Consider the following 16,345-nt stretch of genomic DNA (forward strand, 5'->3'; position numbering starts at 1 on the left):
AGTAATCGTCCGAGAATACGTCTTCTGGAGATCCAGGAGGTGAGCACTACCCCCCCCCCCCCTTTATTTGCTGGCTCCGCCCCTGTAGTCAAGTGCGCACAGTTTACTATTCATCGTCTCCCTTTAGATTAACATTGTTGACACTGCATTGTGCGTGGAGGAAAGGTATATAAAATTAGGGCGATCTGAGGCTTGCATACCAGTACTTTCTTCTGGTGTTTAAAGCTATAGGACGTTTATTTAAAGGAACTGACATCCGGCCAGAATGTTTGTGAGGTGTTCGTGGAAATGAAATTACCACGATTTATAGCGATACAATCCAGCACGCTGATCGCGATTTAGGTAGGAATTATAATTTTAAATTGGCAAAGAAAGTCTCAAAAACCAGTAAGTGGCGAGACATTGCGGGGAAATTTTGGTGCTCCAGACGTATTGTATGACGGTACTGTACGTAAGTCGGCTGTCATTAAGTGCAGCACACGTACTGCTTAAAATTGCAGTTCACGTGCTATTAGACTCTTGCGCTTTATTCTATGCGTATTGCGAAGTAAAACAACGTACGGCGCTAACAAGCGGCCCACACGTCCCACAATGCACCGCGGTGCACATGCTGTTGTACGCGCAGGGTTTGCGGGTTAGCACCCAGAGTTGTGTGGTCTCCCTGTTAGATATAAAAATGTCATCGACTAGTTGCAAGGGGCGGTGCAAGGGGCCAGTGGGGGGGGGGGTTGTCATATACGTCTGACGACACCCGGAAATTGTTGATATCCTCGCCTTCATCGACTACACCCGGGGGGGAGGGGGAGTGATAGAAGACCTGTGGGCCCAGGGTGCCAGACGACCTAGCTACGCCACTGGTCGCGGCCTACAGCAATCACATGAAAGCGACATCGCGAGAAAGGCAGCGGCAAATTTACGTTGTAGTCCAAATAAATGCATTCGTGCGCACGTTGAGGAAAGCGCAAACATACCAGGATGCCAAGTTTTAACCAAGCTGTATTAAAGTTGCATTTAATATGCCGTCATCCCCAGTAGAAACGCATTCCATGCCGCTAACCGCCAGTGTTAAGTGCCGTAGTGCCATCTGCTGAGCAGAACTCAAGAGAATGTTCGCGGCTTTCGGTGGTGTTCGAGGCCTAATAGCGTAAAAACAAACAATTCATGTCAATAATAACGACAAGACAACTCTGATAGTTTGAACTTGGCTTGAGATGAGACGAAGCGATGGGTGATTTGACTATCTATTTATTTACCTTCTTCTTCTTATTATTATTATTATTATTAAATGAACTTTTAAATTATAGTGGGAGGGTTCCAGTCACGATTTGACAATGTCTACCGATTGCACTTCAGCCCATTTTTATTCTTCTGTAAGTTTGATTCTCATTATCAGGGTTCCCTGTTTTTAGTTCACCTAGGTAAACTTACTCCTTCACAGTCTGTAGAGGCTGACTGGCTATCCTGAACTCTTGTTCCCTTGCCCGGCTATTCATCATTAACTTTGTATTCTGTAAATTAATCTTCAATCCCACTCTTACACTCTCTCTGTTCAGGTCCTCGATTGTTTGTTGTAACATGTCTGCATTGTTGCTGAACAGAACAATGTCATCGGCAAATCGAAGGTTGCTGATATATTCGCCGTTGATCCTTACTCCTAAGCCTTCCGAGTTTAATAGCTTGGATACTTCTTCCAAGCACCCAGTGAATAACATTGAAGAGACTGTGTCTCTCAGTCTGACCCCTTTCTTTATAGGTATCTTCTTACTTTTCTTGTGTAGAATTAAGGTGGCTGTGGAATCTCTGTAGATATTTTCCAGGGTATTTACGTAAGTGGTCTGTACTCCTTGATTACGCACTGCCTCTATGACTGCTGGTATTTCTACTGAATCAACTTTCTTTTCGTAATCTATGAAAGCCATATAGAGAGGCTTATTGTACTCTGCGGATTTCTCGATAACCTGATTAATGACATGGATGAGGTCTTTGTAGATTATCCCTTCCTGAAGCCAGCTTTTTCCCTTGGTTAGCTAAATTCCAGTGTTGACCTTGTTCAATTGGAGATAATTTTGGTAAATATTTTATATCATACTGGGGGTAAGCCAATGGGTCTATAATTTTTTAGTTATTTAACGTCTCCCTTTTTGTGGATTAGTATAATGTTTACACTCTTCCAGTTTTCTAGGACCCTTGCAGTCGATAGACACATCGTATAAAGAGCCGCCAGTTTTCCAAGCATTATGTCTCCTCCATCTTTGATTAAGTGGACTGTTATTCCATATTCACCTGCCGCTCTTCCTCGTTTCATGTCTTGCAAGGCCCTTCTGACCTTATCGCTAGTTATAGAAGGAGTTTCTGTATCTTGTTCATTACTGTTTCTAATTGAGGTATCCTGACTCATCTGGGTGCTGTACAGATAGAATTCTTCCGCTGCTTTTACTATATCTTCGAGATTGCTGATGATATTTCCTGCTTATCTTTCAGTGCATCGTACATCTTGGTTTGTCCTACGCCAAGTTTCTTTCTGATTGATTTCTTGCTGCGTCTACTTTTTACCGCTTTTTCAGTCTTTCTCACGTTATAGTTTCGAATATCGCTTGCTTTCGCGTTTTTGATCAGTTTTGACAGTTCCGCGAATTCTATATTATCTCTTGAGTTGGCCCTTCTCATTCTTTGTCGTTTCTTTATTAGGTCTTTTGTTAGTTGGGAGAGCTTGCCTACTGTGTGCCTTGGAGCCTTGCCTCCCACTTCAATAGCTGCCTCTGAAGCCAGCCTAGTTACGGTTTCATTCATTGCTTCTATGTCATCTTCATCTCTCTGTTCTAAGGTTGCATATTTGCTTGCATGTACCAGCCTGAATTTGTCTGCTTTTATCCTTACTGCTTCTAGTTGGACTTGTTTCTTCTTGACCAATTTTACTCTTTCTCTCTTCAAATTGAGGGAAATCCTAGCACTCACTAACCTATGATCACTGCACTTTACCCTACCCATAACTTCTACATCCTGCACTATGCTGGGATCAGCAGAAAGAATGAAATCAATTTCATTTCTTGTTTAACCATTAGGGCTCTTTCAGGTCCAGTTTCTGTTGTTACACTTCTGAATAAGGTGTTCATTATTCGAAGCTTATTCCTTTCTGCGAACTCTACCAGCATCTCTCCTCTAGCATTCCTAGAGTCAACGCCGTAGTTGCCAATTGATCGTTCACCAGGCTGCTTTTTCCCCACTTTTGCATTGAGGTCACCCATTACTACTGTATATCGGGTTTGCACTTTTCTCATCGCTAAGTCGACATCTTCATAAAATTAATCTACTTCATCATCATCGTGACTTCATATTGGAGCGTAGGCTTGTACTACCTTTAATCTATACCTCTTGTTAAGTTTGATTACCACTACAGCTACCCTCTCATTAATGCTGTAGAATTCGTCAATGTTGTCCGCTGTGTCCTTGTATATTAGGAATCTTACCCCGTATTGCTTCTTATCTAGGAGACCTCTATAGCAGACGACATCTCCATTTTTCAGCAATGTATAAGCCTCACCAGTTATTCTAATCTCACTAAGGCCGATGATATCCCAAACAAACAATGTCTGATAGTTCCTCAAAGAGTCCTGCTGAGCTAGCCTCACTCGACAGAGTTCAGCAATCAATGGTTGACAGGGTCAGTTTCCATTGGCGGCTTGCCCGGGCCCAGATATTCTTAGCACCGTCTGCTGCGTTACAGGTCTGACCGCCGCCTTGGTAAAGTGCCCCGCCGGTGCTGGGGACTGAGTGCCGTGGGTGAATTGTAGGGATCATTTGAGAGGTGGCGGCCGAATACTGCACCATGGCGGCCAATTCCTGCTCTGGTGAGAGTGTGTCTCTGTAGAAGCTTAAGTGAGCCTTCCTAACTTGGTTGTACCTGGATTGAACACAGGGTGCTGCAGTGATAACTTAAATGCAGCGCATTTGCACGTCTGCTTTCAAACTGTAAGGATTGCAGCCAATACAGATGGAGCACCGTGGAAAATATGGCTCGCAAGTAACAAAAATATTTTAATAAAGCTTTCATTAGCAATTTTAGATGGAATATTGCATTTGCGAAATTGAAGCCCGGCAGTCATATGTTGACCAACAACAACTTCACAGAAATCGCCGTAGGTAAGCGTGCAGTAATTTGGCTGTGGGCAGCCCTGAACCCAAATGAAAATTGAACAGCGTGTCAGTGACGCTGATCTGCCCACCCTATTAGAAAATGCCACCCGCTTCCCTGCTGCGCGGGCGCCAGTGCTATGACAATTACGAGTTCTCTTCATTCTGGTCCATAAAGCTCTTTTTTTATTTGCTGCCATTGTCAAACGTGATTATCCGAGCTGCGGTACTGCCATAAGATTGGGAACGGAATAGAGCACGCTTCACGTCGAGTCCTGGCTTCACCATGCAAAAAAAAAAGAAAATGAAAGGAGGCCGCGATGAAGCCCGCGCCAGCGGAAGCTTGCGCTACTGTTGGTCTGCACTCGCAATGGAGAGGTTAGATATGTGGACGTCACTGGTGCATTATTTCATATTTCTATTGGTACTGCCATACTGGGCCGCCCGCATTGCCGAAGTACTGCAGGCTGTACCACTCAAGACGATTTTGTTTAGAGACGAAGCGTTTGTTGAGTTAACAATATGACCCCGCAGGGGCGCCTGCGTCAGCAGGCGTTTGGTGTGTTGCGACACCACGGACCCGAGCACACGAGGGTTGGACCCTCCCGCGTGTAGCCGTGCGCGGCTTAGCCGTGTCCGGGGAAAAGGGGATCCTGGGGGTTGAGCCAATGCCGGGTGTTTGGACCTTTACGGCCCCTCGGCGGCGGCAACACACCCCTTTGGCCTCGGCTTCACGTAGACGGCACCCCCGGACTGACCCACCCGGGGGAAATCGGTAGTTGCCTTTTCCTGTCTCTCTCTTCCTCTAATCTTCGTCTTTCTCTTACTTTTTCATCTTTCCTGTCTCCTCCTAGCTTCCGTTTACTTCCAATTTTCCAGGCAGCAAGGGTTAACCTTGTGTGAATAACCAACCTAGGTTATCTCATATTTGGTTATAGTGATAACGTACAGCTGGCGTTTGCAGGACCTGTTCTTACAGTCCCTGTAGCGTCCCCTTGTAGGACTCCACGGTGGGTGGCTGGCGTTATTGCCGAAAATTCAATCCCTTTATGGCAACCTCTTTCCCTCCGCTTCCTGATCGCCCTCACAAAAGAGGGCGCACCGATGAAGTTTTCCAGTTCCTTGGACGTCAAAGACCAAACTTCCCACGTTACCATGTCATCCACTCAGAAAAATCCGATAAACAAGTACGAAACATTTCCCCTTTTCTAGTTTCCAGGTCCTTAACTGATGTCCTTGGCCCAGGCTACAAGGTATCAAGGCTGGCAAGTGGTGATCTCCTGTTAGAGCTCCATGATCAGAAACAGTACGAAAAGTTGCCCAGTCTAGTATCATTTGCAGATGTTCCACTAACAGTAACTTCACACCGCACTCTCAACACCACCCGCGGCGTTGTCTCGGATGAGGATTTGCTCCAGCTGACAGAGGCTGAGCTCCTGGAGGGCTTCAGTGATCAGAATGTCGTCAATGTGAGAAGAATTAAGATGAGAAGAGATGGAAAAGAAATTCAAACAAAGCACCTAATACTCACATTTGGTTCAAGTATTCTGCCCGAGTCTGTAGAGGCGGGGTACATCAAGCTCCGTGTCAGACCATATGTGCCGAATCCCCTAAGATGTTTCAAATGCCAGCGTTTCGGCCACAGTTCGCAGAGCTGCCGGGGCCGCCAAACGTGTGCGAAATGTAGTGCCCTTGAACACGCCACTGAAGCTTGTAATAACTCTTTTCACTGTGTAAACTGTGACGGGGATCACGCCGCGTACTCGCGGTCGTGCCCCTCCTGGAAGAAGGAAAAAGAAATTGTAACCATAAAAGTAAAAGAGAACATATCGTTCAAAGAGGCACGAAGGCGGTTAGCATACCTGCCAAAGAAAAGCTTTGCCGAAGTGGCGCGTCAGGGGGCAGCGCCACAACGGTCTCCGGCAACTGTCCGACCCACAAATAGTGAGTCGGCAGTCACGCCATCTGCCCCCACGGTGGTCGCAGCTTGCGCTGCTCCACCAACCGAGCAGAAGGGACTACCAACCCCGAAGGTGGGTGCAGCCGAGACTGCCCCAACCTCCCCGGCCCCTTCCAGCGCTGGCAACAGCCGGCGCAGCCAAATCCCTCAGGGAGCCCCATCGACCTCCGGGCTGGTGGGCGCAGGGGTCCTGCCCTCCAAGGCGGGACTCTCTCGGGAGACATCTCGCTCGCAAGAGCACGTGTCCAGCGCCTTACAAGAAGCAATGGACACTACACCTATTCTCAAGGCGCACCAAGCGCCTAAGGAGCGGCGAGGTTCCCTCGAACGCTCCAGAAAGGGCAGAACCCCCGTTACAGGGCCTCGAAAGAGCTCTGTAACCTAAGGCGTCACCTCCTTTTCCGTAAACACAGCACCAAATTTTTCTTTAATATGGATACACAAATCATTCAATGGAATGTCAGAGGTCTTCTTAGGAATCTCGATGATCTACAAGAACTCATCCACCAACACAATCCAAAAGTGCTGTGTTTACAGGAAACACACTTAAAACCAAAACACACAAATTTTCTTCGACAACACGTTACTTTTCGCAAAGACCGCGATGATGCTGTCGCATCATCGGGTGGTGTTGCCATTGTAATTCAAAAAAGCATAGCTTGTCAACGTTTGCAGCTACGAACGGCCCTCGAAGCAGTGGCGGTTCGAGTTGTCCTGCTAAACAAACTCATCACTATTTGTTCACTTTACATACCTCCTCATTACAAACTAAACAAACCTGAATTTCAGTCCTTCATAGATGAATTGCCAGAACCCTATGTTGTTCTTGGCGATTTCAATGCACACAACACCTTGTGGGGAGACTCTCGCATCGATGCGCGAGGTCGTCTCGTTGAACAGTTCCTTTTTTCTTCTGGAGCGTGCCTTCTCAATAAGAAAGAGCCCACATATTACTCACTTGCAAACAGAACCTTTTCGTCAATAGATCTTAGTATAGTTTCCGCGTCTATACTGCCCGAACTCGAATGGGAAGTTACGAGAAATCCTTACGGGAGCGATCACTTCCCCGTACTGCTAAGAACATCCAAAGAAATGAACTTCCTCCACAAGCTCCTAGGTGGAAAATAGATACAGCCGACTGGGAGAAATTTCGAACACTATCTAGCATCTCATGGGCTGATATGTCTTCTCTAGAAATTGATGCCGCTGTGGAGTATTTTACAGCGTTCTTAATAGATGCCGCATCTAAATGCATATCTCAAGGAAGCGGCTTGGAATGCAGACGGCGTGTCCCATGGTGGAACGACGAATGTAGGATTGCTCGTAAGAAACAGAACAAAGCGTGGGGGTTGCTACGCGCTTCCCCTACTGCAGAGAATCTTATTAACTTTAAGAAAGTAAAATCTCAAGGCAGGAGAACACGCAGGCAGGCCAGAAGAGAAAGTTGGCAGAACTTTTTATCGAGTATTAACTCGTTTACAGACGAGGCCAAAGTCTGGAACAGGGTAAATAGAATTAGAGGTCGACCAACGTACTCACTCCCTCTAGTAAATACACAGGGCGATACATTGCAAGATCAGGCCGACTCACTTGGGGAGCACTTTGAGAGTGTATCAAGCTCAAATCATTATTCGCAATCCTTCCTGAAATATAAACAAGTAGAAGAACATAAGCCATTAACAAGAAAATGTCGAGAGAATGAGCCTTACAACTGTTCATTTAGTATTGCCGAATTGAGAGCTGCCTTGAGCGCATGCAAGAGCTCCGCACCAGCATCTGATAGAATCATCTATGAAATGCTCAAAAACTTACATAAGGACACCCAGGTTACACTACTCACACTTTTCAACACCATCTGGGATTGTGGTCCCTGTTCTGAAACAAGGGAAAGACCCTTCCTCAGTGGCAAGTTACCGCCCGATAGCCCTCACAAGTTGCATTTGCAAGGTGTTTGAAAAAATGATAAATCGGCGACTCATTCATTTCCTTGAACAGAGCAAAATGCTTGATCCTTATCAGTGCGGCTTCCGAGAAGGGCGCTCCACAATCGATCATCTCATTCGTGTTGAAGGGAATATTCGGGACGCATTTACACATAAACAGTTCTTCCTATTGATATTTCTCGATATGGAAAAGGCGTATGACACAACGTGGCGTTACGGAATCTTAAGGGACCTGTCAGAAATGGGCATCCACGGTAAAATGCTTAACATAATAGAAAGCTATCTGTGCAATCGTACCTTCCGCGTAAAAGTCGGCAATGCACTCTCACGTCCTTTTACGCAAGAAACCGGTGTACCCCAAGGAGGCGTGCTCAGCTGCACGCTCTTTATCGTCAAGATGAATACGCTTCGTGCTACATTACCACCGGCCATCTTTTACCCTGTCTACGTGGACGACATTCAAATAGCTTTCAAATCTTGTAACCTCGCAGTCTGCGAGAGACAGGTACAGCATGGCCTGAACAAAGTGTCAGTGTGGGCAGACAGGAATGGATTTAAGATCAATGCTAACAAAAGCTCTTGTGTTCTTTTTACAAGAAACAGAGGACTTATCCGAGATCCTTGCATAGAACTGCATGGACAACAGATACCTGTAAACAAAGAACACAAATTTCTAGGTGTCATACTTGACTACAGACTCACTTTCGTCCCCCACATTAAACATCTTAAAGAAAAATGTCTGAAAACAATGAACATAATCAAACTTCTATCCCAGACTACATGGGGTAGTGACAGGAAGTGCTTAATGAATCTCTATAAAAGCCTCATTCGATCACGACTAGACTATGGCGCCGTGATTTATCACTCTGCCGCCCCGAGCGCGCTAAAAATGCTAGACCCTGTTCACCATCTAGGTATCCGCTTAGCCACGGGCGCTTTCAGAACAAGCCCGATTCAAAGCTTATATGCCGAATCGAATGAATGGTCTCTCCACCTACAGAGATCATACATTAGCTTTACATATTTCCTTAAAGTACGCTCCAATTCTGAACATCCATGTTGTCATACCGTTACCGATATGACGTGCGCTACACTTTTCAGCAATCGCCCCTCCATAAGACAGCCTTTCTCGCTGCGTGTGAAGGAGATTAGCGATGAAATGCGTGTCCCACTCCTCGAGCATCGCTTAATGCACCTAACCAAGCTCTTACCTCCTTGGGAGTGGCAGGTGATACAATGTGACATATCCTTTATAAAAGTTACAAAGCACGCTCCTGAGGCCGAAATTAGAATGCATTTCCAAGAACTGCAGTACAAACACTCCTGCGCAGCGTTCTACACAGACGCTTCGAAATCAAATGCTGGGGTATCCTATGCAGCCGTCGGCCCATCCTTCTCGGAATCCGATGTACTGCATCCGGAAACAAGCATCTTTACGGCCGAGGCCTACGCATTACTCTCTGCTGTATACACATAAGAAAATCGAAACTTCCAAAAGCAGCGATCTATACAGACTCTCTCAGCGTCGTGAAGGCCTTAATGTCACTCAGCAAACATAACAATCCCGTATTTAACGAACTATATTCGTCTTGTGCAAAGCGTACTCATCTAACCAGAATATCATAATATGCTGGGTCCCTGGCCATAGGGGAATCGAAGGTAACGTTCTGGCGGACGAGATGGCCACGTCAATCACATTGCAAGCTGTTAACCCTACCGCTGCGGTGCCTGTCACAGATCTGAGGCCTTTCTTGCGAAGGAGGCTGCGAGATCACTGGCAACACATGTGGGATGCGGAAACGGATAATAAGCTCCATCTGATAAAACCACAGTTAGGATTCTGGCCTTCTACTACAAAATCGCGCCGAACAGACGTCCTATTCTGTCGTCTCAGAATAGGACACACGTTTGGCACCCATAATTTTCTACTCACCGGAAGCGAGCCTCCAACCTGTGGTAGATGCGGGGAGAGGCTGACCGTACTCCACGTCCTCCTGGAGTGTCGGTAAGCCGAATCTGAGAGAAAGATATATTTTTCCTTAGCATACCGCCGACACATTCCTCTTCATCCTCTAATGTTTCTCGGTCCAGAACCGCTTTTTAATAGAAACAGTGTCCTAGGTTTCCTCAGAGATGTCGTCTTACATGTTATTAGTCCCATGAATTCGTAGCGCCTCCTCTCTCGAGAGGATGCCACTGCGATAATTGTTTTGCGTAGCACATGCCTCCAGGCCCTTGTGCTTCAAGGGCTCTAAGGAGGCAGTAGTGCTCTGGCATTTCTTATAATCGTGATATATTTTACCTATCGTATCATTCTTTTTATATGCATCTAAATTTTCATAGTACAAGTCATACGTCATCGCCATAATTTTATCATACAGATTTTACGCACTTTAGAGCGTATATTTTAAGGCCTCTTTACAGCCACCTCACACCAACTTCATAGCAATCATAATAACACCGCAAACTCATTACCACAGACATGGCGCTCTTTGGCCACACCTGGCCCTTGCGCCATAAAACTCCACACATCATCATTAACAATATGACTATGGGCCCTCAAATCCCGAATTGCAACGTTTCTTCTGTAATTGCTAATTAAGCAGTAATTTTAGATATGCTTATTACTTGTCTGCCATATTTTGCACGATACCGAGCTCCTAGTGGTCACAAGGACACGTAACCTTTTAGAATATCGGAAAATAGCCTCACAAAATTCACCTGTTTATAAAGTTCCGTGCAGCTGAAACAACACATTGTATTTGGGATATGAAGTGGCACAACAAAATGATAGAGACGGTTAGCTAGGACTAGGAGACAAGATTTTTATTCTGCAACGCGGAACTACTACAAAAATAATGCATATGATACAAAACTGATAACTAGAGCACGGCATACATACTGATGACACAGAAACTATTTAGGAAATTAATCTTTTTAGCACGCACATTCGTGCATTTATTACGTAGGATGTTGGTAAAGCTGCAGCCTGCTATTCTGCGGCACTACACATCTGGTACATCGGGTAATTGCTTCTAGTTCACTGTACATCGGGCACATGAACTGGGGCTGCTGGTTACCAGAGCATTCTTTACCATTTGCGCCCAGTCAAGCCGGCGGAAAGAGGAGGGTCTTCAGACATATGTGACACCCCCGCCCCACAACTGGCAACCGGGCATGAACTGGTACTAACAAAAAATGACGTCGATAAATCGACGAACGTTTTGACGGCGACGGCGTGGCGACAATGGGATGACGACACTGAACTGATGGTATTGGTGAAAGGACAACGCGACGACGATGGCACGGTGACAACGGTTTGACGACGACGGCGCGTGAGAGAGAGTCAGACGTCGAATTTGCAGTGGCGACGATGAAGCGACCGCGACGGCACCCCGACGTCGGTATGACAATGACTGCGTGAAGACGACTGTGTGGCAACGATGGAGCGACGACTATGGAATGACAACGGCACGAGGGCAATGAAATGACAAGTGTATGATGACAATGAGATGGCGATGACTGTTTCAAGAAAGCTGTATGATGACAATGGTGTGAGTAGAATGACGATTCGAAGGTGCAGTGACAATGATGACGGTCTGACGATGGAGGCATGCTAGTGACTGTTGGGAGATAAAGGCATGACAAGGGCGGCATAATCACGACTGAATGACCACTGCGTAATTGCAATATTAGAACGAAGAAAGACTGACGTCGACGGAACGAAGAAGGCGGTATGACAATGACTGCATGACGACCATAGAATGACGTTACCGTCATCATCATCAGCCTGTCTTATGTCCACTGCAGGACGAAGGCCTCTTCCTGCGATCTCCAATTACCCCTGTCCTGCACCAACCGATTCCAACTAGTGCCCGCGAGTTTCCTCATTTAATCGCTCCACCTAGTCTTCTGCTGTCCTCGACTGCATTTCCCTTCTCTTGGTACCTATTCTGTAACCTTAATGGTCCAACGGTTACCTTACCTGCGCATTACATGACCTGTCCAGCTCCATTTTTTTCTCTTAATGTCAATTAGAATATCGGCTATACCCGTTTGCTCTCTGATCCAAACCGCTCTCTTTCTGTCTCTTAACGTTACGCCTAGCAATCTTCGTTCCATCGCTCTTTGCGCGGTCCTTAACTTGTTCTCAAGCTTCTTTGTCAGTCTCCAAGTTTCTGCCCCATATGTCAGCACTGGTAAAATGCACCGATTGTACACCTTCCCATGGGCGCCAACTCCTTTAAGCGAGACCTAAAACCCATCATTGAATGAGTTTCAGGTCTCGCTTAAAGGTGTTGGCGCCCACGCATTGTTCACTCTTACATTCATGGGACGTTGTTCACTTTCTGGCTACACGGAGAAACCCAGAGGACTGTTGTGACGAAACGTGCGTTTGAAAATCGCGCTGCAGAGTGCTTTCGGGGGTGAACGCAATTTGAGATCTCTGAGGCTATAGAAATTTTTAACTAAAATTTTGAATTAAAAAAACTATCTAACATGAACGAAATCTTTCAATACTGTCTTCATTGCACACAACTTGATGCCGTTAGCAAAAAATAATATATTGCAGCAACAACAGCTAATCTCGAATGCCATGCTTTTGAGTGTTTAACGTCATTGCTGCTATCTTTCAGAATACCTGCTTTGTGGCGCCACCACAAACACCACAACAGGTATTTTTATGAGGGCGCCACAAACCGCAAAAAAAGTTTGCGCAAGATGGCGCAAGCGGCGGCGTATCCGTAAAGGGGCAACGAGACGGTGGTATGGTGTCTAACGATGGTGCAGGTGCAGGTTGAGTGCAGCGAAGGTAGCATCGCAAGAACTGCAAACTAGGCAACGTGGATACGCGATTTATTTGAGCTACTGAACCTGCTCAACTTCGGCCAAGAGAATTATTTTGCTGTCCGGGCCGTCAAGCAGCAAGAAAGAACGAAGGAGTGAGAGTGTGACAAAGAAAAATAATAAAGGAGGACTTCCCCCCTCAAGCATCGACGAAGAAACAAAAATGTAAATAGAGCGAGCGAGAAGGAGCAAAGGGCGAAGCTCACGGCCGGAGAAGGAGCGTAGCGCGCCGTTTTCCTGCCGTCCAAGGCGGTGCACGATCTCGCTCGGCGCTCGGGAATGCGGCGGCTATTACCCGCCGTCGCGTTGTCGCCGTGCCAGCGCCTGGCGTGAGAAAAGCCAGCGAGCCATGGTTCTGGTGAGTGTTGAATGCGGCATGATCGCGCGACAACCTGTTGACGCACTCTGGCCCTGAAACCTTTCATCGGCCGTACTGCTCCACTTCGACGCGCTAGCCTCGCGGCTGTGCGTGAAATCGCTGCGGTGTTGCTTCCGCGCGCCCCGTGCCGCGGCCAAGTGGCGGTTACGAGCGCGAGCTGTCTCTCGTGTGTGCTTTGTGACTGTTTTCACGAGTGTTCCGACGAATCGAGCGAACGCGGAGCTTGTGGCCTCTACCGCTCGCAACCAGCGGCCTTCTCAGTGCCGCGAGCAGTTTGAGTGATGGCGAATTCCAGCGGGCGGTCCGGGGAATGGAAAACTTACATTCAAACTTGCTCCACTTCACGCACGCGAGTTCCACGTTCGTGATGTCGAACCAGTTGAAATTTTGGTCTCAGTGGGTGCTGTGTGAGGTTCGAACCTACCCGGTGTGGCATAGGAGAAGCCGATTCCACGCGTCGGTTTCGGGACCGTGCGCTCCGTCGTAGGTGCACGACGGCGCGTTTGTAGTGGTGTCAAAGTGGGGGTCCGCAGCGGTCGGCCTTCGACCGTCGTCGCTTTGGTAATGCGCCAAACGAGAGCACGCAACGCCTGACTTCAACCAACACGCGAAAATGCGCTCACGTTTTCGGCTTGTCTCGAGCTTGGGACGGAGCCTCAGTTCGAACCAGAGTCAAATATATCATTCATCGATGTTTCCCTCTAAACCAGTGGGAAAATAAGCAACGTTGAAACACGAACCATTGTCACAGTGGTACCTTCAGATATAAAGTTCGGTGGCTGTCGCATCGAATATGCGTTTACATAATTCGTAGGTGGAACTCGCATATTGTTCCACACAGGTAAAGAAAACGGTTCTACTGTTGTGACATTTACAAATTAATGATTTGCTTGCAGCTACTGCACATCCTAAACTTAATTGTAGGATTTGATAAAAAAGCATAATTGTTGCAGGCAATGGCCACACATCATCTGCTCGCAGTCTGATCCATTTTTTCAATGTTGTCTCAGTTGCTGAATCTCGGAACTGACCGGACTTAGCAACATAACAAGCTGTTTGCTTATCATTCATTGTTGACGAGCACTGTAAGTGAGCAGGCTTGCACCTGGGTGGAAATTTGCAGTAGTGTTCTGCCTTGGCTATGTTGACAGTTAATTATCGCAGGAAGCTCACTATGAATGCTTTATAAAAAACTAACTTTTTAAAGGCCTAACAAACATGGCTCCTCCGTAGTCAGAGCTGGTCTTGACTTTGACGCCAGCTAAATTTGACAGGGTGTCACACATACAAAACCCTCTGGTCAAGCTTGATGTTGAGTACCCTCACTTGATATAAACCAGCGAATGTGCTATGTACTTTCCCATGCATTGTGAAAGTTCTACCAACAAGTAGTTACATTTTTAACTCGCACCTCTGGCAGTGCTTTTTTTTTTTCACCCTCACTAAAATGTCACAGAATTCTTGCGACCACCTCCTCTTGGAGTAGACTCTCAGTTGATGTTAGCTTAACTGGATGTAGTGACTCGTGGTACCTAGTTAGCAGCAAGCTTTGGTAAAACTGTTATCTCTGCTTCAAAAATTAAAAGAACTGTCCTGGAAATTCTGAAGTCTTCTTCCTGATTGAGGGAATCAAGAATGCTTGGTCAAATGATTGGAAACGGTTTATCTTTATAACTGTTCCTAAACCAGCAAAACTGACCATTTCTCTTATTCGTATTTTAGCACTGCTTATCACCCAATCCCACAATTAACAATTAGAAAAGCTCCATCCACCTATCCAATCTTCTTTCAAATGGGTAGGGGTGCATGAATATTCAAAACTGTTGAATAACAAGAAAAATGAAGTCCTATATAATTCGGTCTTCACATCAAATAGTCACTATCTGTAAATAGGAACATGTTTTAAACATCTTTCATGTATATTTGGAAACATTAACTGTGCCCAATTGAATATAAAATTGAAGTAAAAGTAGGGTAAATATCCCAGAGGTCATGGCAGAAACATCAAACATGAGAAAATAGGAAAATAGCAGGCTGCGTCACCCAGGGAGCCATGCTTTACTAGCTATAATGCGATCATTCGCACTGTCAGAAAAGTTCTATGCATGCAAAGAAATTCCTAGTTTGTTTCTTATGCTCCATTTGGCGCTTTTCAATAAAACATGCTTCATAACATGTAATGTAATTACAGAAACTTACTAACGTTCGGAATTCTAGGATGTGAACATTTTATGGTAAATCCAAAAGCTGCTGTTAATTATGCGCAAACTCTTTGGTGAAAATTATTCGATTGACCTCTGGCACAATTAAATTTGTATTTGATTTTGTCTCAAAAGATAATATATTCGCACACCCCTACACATTGGTAAGTGGCAGCTAATGCACCCTGCCTGTCATGTCACCTCTCCTTTGTCACTTTCGGGCACCTTTGTCAGTTGCCAACCTTGAATAGTTACCTAAGATGACCAGACGTCCCAATTTAGACGAGACACATCGCGCTTTTACCGCCGTGGTCCTGCTGTCATTGTCAGCTTATTGTCCCGCTTTGCCTCTCTGGACCCCAAGTCATCTCGAAATGCCTGCTCATGTCTGCTCACTGCATCCTCACTAAATAAAAAAAATTCACCAATGATCACTATACTTTCTAATGCGAAATTTGAGCATAGCTCTATAGTGTTTTCATTTCACGATATATTGGCTGGTGCAAACTGTCACGTGCGGTATGTTGTCTCGTGCGGCACACTGCAAATGGGGTGAAGTGTGGCGCGACAGCCTCGCTAATCACGAGAGCCAGCATGGGGGTGACACGTGAGCGCGATTCACAGGAGCCACTGCCGACAGACCTCCCAGATGACTTGCACTACTTTGGCGCCATCTCGTAACCATCTTCGCCACACTACGCTTTTCTTCTCAACCTTTTGTCATACCCTCCTCCCCTGCCTTCCGCCTCGCATCTTTCATGCCCTGCTGTGCTCCACGTTCGCTTTCGTCTTGGGCTGTGCTACGCATTTGCTCGATTATGCCGATGCTCGACGCAGGAACAGGCACCCAAGAACCGTGCTCCAATAAGCGTCAACGTATACA

At 46.2% G+C, this 16,345-nt stretch overlaps 1 protein-coding gene across 1 annotated transcript in view; it reads left to right on the forward strand.

Annotated features, from left to right (window-relative positions):
* Window positions 1-12,772: 12,772 nt before the first annotated feature.
* The window catches only part of ASPP (Ankyrin-repeat, SH3-domain, and Proline-rich-region containing Protein), a 70,693-nt gene continuing 67,120 nt past the window's right edge, over window positions 12,773-16,345 (forward strand). Inside the window, exon 1 of the mRNA XM_050191543.3 lies at window positions 12,773-13,240. Within this exon, the coding sequence (XP_050047500.1) occupies window positions 13,232-13,240 (9 nt within the window). The 5' untranslated portion in view covers window positions 12,773-13,231. The remainder of the gene's footprint in view (window positions 13,241-16,345) is intronic.

Source organism: Dermacentor andersoni, chromosome 10 (genome assembly GCF_023375885.2).
Source record: "Dermacentor andersoni chromosome 10, qqDerAnde1_hic_scaffold, whole genome shotgun sequence".
NCBI classification, from domain to species: Eukaryota; Metazoa; Arthropoda; class Arachnida; order Ixodida; family Ixodidae; genus Dermacentor; species Dermacentor andersoni.